Source organism: Notothenia coriiceps, unplaced genomic scaffold, assembly GCF_000735185.1.
Source record: "Notothenia coriiceps isolate Sejong01 unplaced genomic scaffold, NC01 NC01_scaffold00028491, whole genome shotgun sequence".
Lineage (NCBI taxonomy): Eukaryota > Metazoa > Chordata > Actinopteri > Perciformes > Nototheniidae > Notothenia > Notothenia coriiceps.
The window spans coordinates 704-2115 of record NW_011361192.1 but is presented as its reverse complement, the minus strand read 5'-3'; the positions used below and the strand labels follow the sequence as shown (position 1 = coordinate 2115).

The 1412-nt window shown below is 44.6% G+C and overlaps 1 protein-coding gene across 1 annotated transcript; it reads left to right on the top strand.

Moving 5' to 3' along the window:
* Positions 1 to 6: 6 nt before the first annotated feature.
* On the top strand, positions 7 to 914 carry LOC104958244 (piggyBac transposable element-derived protein 4-like). Its single transcript, XM_010785969.1, has one exon. The coding sequence runs from the start codon at positions 67 to 69 to the stop codon at positions 817 to 819; it is 753 nt and encodes a 250-aa protein (XP_010784271.1). The 5' UTR covers positions 7 to 66; the 3' UTR covers positions 820 to 914.
* The last annotated feature ends 498 nt before the right edge of the window (positions 915 to 1412 follow it).

Genomic DNA, 1412 nt, shown 5'->3' with positions numbered 1-1412 from the left:
CCTGCCCTCTTTGAGGATTTGTCCACAAAAAACATTGGCTGTTGTGGGACCATTAGAAAAAATAAAATGGAGTTTCCACGGACGGAGTTGAATGACCTACCGAAAAAGGCAGAAAGGGGAGATCTGCGGTGGATAAGGAGAGGCAAAATCCTGTTCGTGAAGTGGATGGACACCCGTGAAGTGTCCATGTGCTCCACAGTGCACGAGGCCTTCAGCGGACAGACTGTCCAGCGGAAAGTGAAACAGGCTGGTGTGTGGCAGACGAAGACTGTTCCTGTTCCTGACGCTGTGCTGGACTACAACCGAAGCATGGGCGGCGTGGATGTGTCAGACGCTTTGATTGGGTACTACAGCGTTCACCACAAAACCATGAAATGGTACAAGACTTTTTTTTACCATTTTATGGAAATTGCAGTGGTGAACAGCTTCCTTCTCTACAAGGAGCTGCACAAGATAAGGAATGACCCCGCCGCGACGAAGCCACACACCCAGAAGTCCTTCAGGGAGAAGCTGGCTGCAGAGATGTTGGAGTTTGCTGGAGTCCCTGCAGCAGCAGCAGCAGCAGCACCATCCCCCCCACCGCTCACATGCATGCCCATGTATTATGGGGAAGATGCCTCTGCGTCGAGGAAGTACTGCAAGAACTGCTCTAATGCTGGCTACAAGAGGGCGAAGACACCTGTGTACTGCAGGAAGTGCATGGTCCCTCTGTGCTTCACTTCTAGAAAGAACTGTTTCAAGGAGTGGCACGACCAAACACTGCAACATTCAGGGTGTATACAGTTTTGCCAGTGTGTTGTTCTTTACAAAAAAAAGTGATTGTTTTTACCTTTTGATTTCAGAGTGTAGATTTCTTGTGTATTATGTTGGTAAAATGTTTAAAATAAATCTGCTTCAGTTGGAGTCAAACTTCATTTCCTGTGTATGTGTTTTTGTTGAATGGGAAAAGGTATAGAGGTCTGGGTGGATTTTCAAAAAGGTCAAAAGCAGTTGTGTTTGGATGGAATGAATACCTATTGTGATATTTCAATGAGTTTTACAGTGTGGTACCTGAGAAAGGTCAAATGGCACTGATGGTAACCAAATGTACCCAAAGGTGAGCCTGGACCTACCTGTGCCTTAAATTAGCATCGATCCTTCCTGACTCAGGGTCCTTGTGATATATTGGTTTGGATCCCTACAGGTTCTGGTCTACTATCCTATCATTCAAGGCTGGTTTCACTATAAATAATGTTTTTTTGTTCTCGGCGGAAATGAGAATTGTAATTGTTTGACTATGTTCCATCTGAGTTTACTCTCACACGGCAACATCTAAATTGATTCTGTCACTTCTACAGCCAACTCACAGATGTATCCTTGCTTTGAGAAAAAAGATTATTCATATGACCCTTTTAGAAATGAAGATATACTCA

Coding starts and splice junctions, on each gene's coding strand:
- LOC104958244 (XM_010785969.1), top strand. CDS start 67: ATGGAGTTTCCACGGACGGAGTTGAATGACCTACCGAAAAAGGCAGAA.